This window comes from Lissotriton vulgaris, chromosome 4_1 (assembly GCF_964263255.1).
Source record: "Lissotriton vulgaris chromosome 4_1, aLisVul1.2, whole genome shotgun sequence".
Classification (NCBI taxonomy): Eukaryota; Metazoa; Chordata; class Amphibia; order Caudata; family Salamandridae; genus Lissotriton; species Lissotriton vulgaris.
This window is the reverse complement of record NC_141691.1, coordinates 39,044,546-39,046,630: the sequence shown is the minus strand read 5'-3', so window position 1 is coordinate 39,046,630 and position 2,085 is coordinate 39,044,546. Positions and strand designations below refer to the sequence as shown.

Here is a 2,085-nt window from a genome sequence, read left to right as displayed (position 1 = left end):
TTTTGAACATGTATTGTGAATACATTATAAACTTTGGACTGTTTTTGCATATATGAGTTCAGTGTGTTGAGAATAGTGAGTGAATGAGTGTCCATAAAAGTTGATTAATGGTAGTAATTAGACTTAGACCTCTTTGAAACTGCTGAACTCAGACCCACACCACTCCCAGCAACCCACGAAAGAACCTCCAAATAGCAATCAACAACCAATTCCCCATGACCAGTCAAGTGAATACAATCTCCAGCTCCTGTTTCGACATGCTGTAGATGCTCAAGAAGATCTTCAAATCCCTCCCAATCAATACCTTTATACAAGCCCTTATAACCAGCAAACAGGTCTTTGGCAAATAAAGTTATGTTGGAATTAATGCTCAACTGACCAGAAGACTCCAGAGCATGTAAAACTCAGTGGCAGGTCAACCATCAATCTCTTATCCCACACTCACATCACTCTTCACCTCAAAGAACATTGCAGGCTCCAAATCCACAAGGAAGTACTCTTCAACCTCCACACACAAACACACACTGACTGTTTCCCTTGAATAGGAATTATTTGAGGCATGTTGTGGCCATTTTCAGGTCAGTTCATCTTACATTTCCAATGCACAGCACTTTTCAGACCAATATGACACTTTTATGTCACTGTATTATAAGTCTATCACATCTCTTGTATACACACTTTCCTATTGATTTTTGCAAGGCTCCTTTGACGTCTTTGTTCCTCAGACTGTATATCATAGGGTTTAACATCGGTGTCACAATAAGATAAAACACGGATAACATTTTATCAAAGTTCGGAGAGTGGCTTGAATGGGGTCTCATATACATAAAGATAGCAGTGCCATAGAAAATGGTGATGACTGTCAGGTGGGATGCGCAGGTGGAGAATGCCTTGGACCGTCCCTCTGTGGACTTGATCCTGAGGATAGTCACAAGGATGCGAAGATAAATGACTCCAATCAGGAACACTGGGATCAGCAATATTAGCACTCCAACGACAAAGATGACGACTTCATTGATGAAGGTGTCAATACAGGACAACTTCAGGACCGCTTGCAATTCACACAGGAAGTGGTCAATCTTATTGCCACACAAGGGGAGATGCAATGTGGGGGCCACATGAACTATGGACAGAAGGAAGCCGCTGATCCAAGTTGAAGCTGCTATCCTGATACAGGCTGCCCTGTTCATGATGGTCATGTAGTGCAAGGGCTTGCAAATAGCGACATAGCGGTCGTATGCCATGACGGTAAGGAGGATGCATTCTGTTTCACCTAAGGACAGGTGGATGTACATTTGTGCTGCACATCCTGAAAAAGAAATAGTTTTATTTGTTAGCAAGAAAATGGCCAGCATTTTGGGGCTAATGCTGGTAGTGTAGCAGATGTCTAAGAAGGAGAGGTTACTCAGGAGGAAGTACATAGGTGTGTGGAGACGACGGTCCACTTTGCTGACAAATATCAAGATGCTGTTTCCGATCAGCGTGGCCATGTAGATTGAAAGAAATACAAAGAAGAGGATAAGATTCATCTTGGGGTCTTCGGAAAGGCCCTTCAGGATAAAATCTGTCCCCAAGCTCTGGTTTTCCCTCTTCATGTTATTGGCTCTGTCTTATCTGCAGAAAGAAAGAGCAAACAGTTATTGAGATGCAGCTGACATTTCTTGTGACTCAATTAATGTACAACATGGCTCATGGCCTTCATTGTATGAAGGTGTAAGCTCACTGATTGATGAAAGAGAATTGTGTTACATTCTCTTCTGGGAAAGAGATGCCACACATGGAGCATAAGGTAAGATTTGTATTTCTAGACAACAACACATCCTGCTCTCTATCCTCCACCCTCTCTCACCAGTGCCATATTTTCCTGATTTTCCGCTTTCCCTTCCTCCCTTGTGACTCCACCCCAGTCAGTGACTACATGGCCACGGGTCATTCAGTTGGGTCCTAATGCCCTGCCTGACCTCTGCCTGCTACAATACCACATGTTGCTGTAAAGTGAGTGCAATGAGAGTTCAGGGCAGTAGTGCTACAGTTTACGAAAGGTATATTTAAGAAACGTTATATAGATTTATTTTGGGATGAGAC

At 42.8% G+C, this 2,085-nt stretch overlaps 1 protein-coding gene across 1 annotated transcript; it reads right to left on the bottom strand.

Moving 5' to 3' along the window:
• Positions 1–638: 638 nt before the first annotated feature.
• On the bottom strand, positions 639–1,595 carry LOC147718302 (olfactory receptor 2G3-like). The gene has a single exon (XM_086967185.1). It carries the CDS (start codon positions 1,593–1,595, stop codon positions 639–641), a length of 957 nt encoding a protein of 318 aa, XP_086823311.1.
• Between the last annotated feature and the right edge of the window lie 490 nt (positions 1,596–2,085).

Coding starts and splice junctions, on each gene's coding strand:
- LOC147718302 (XM_086967185.1), bottom strand. CDS start 1,595: ATGAAGAGGGAAAACCAGAGCTTGGGGACAGATTTTATCCTGAAGGGC.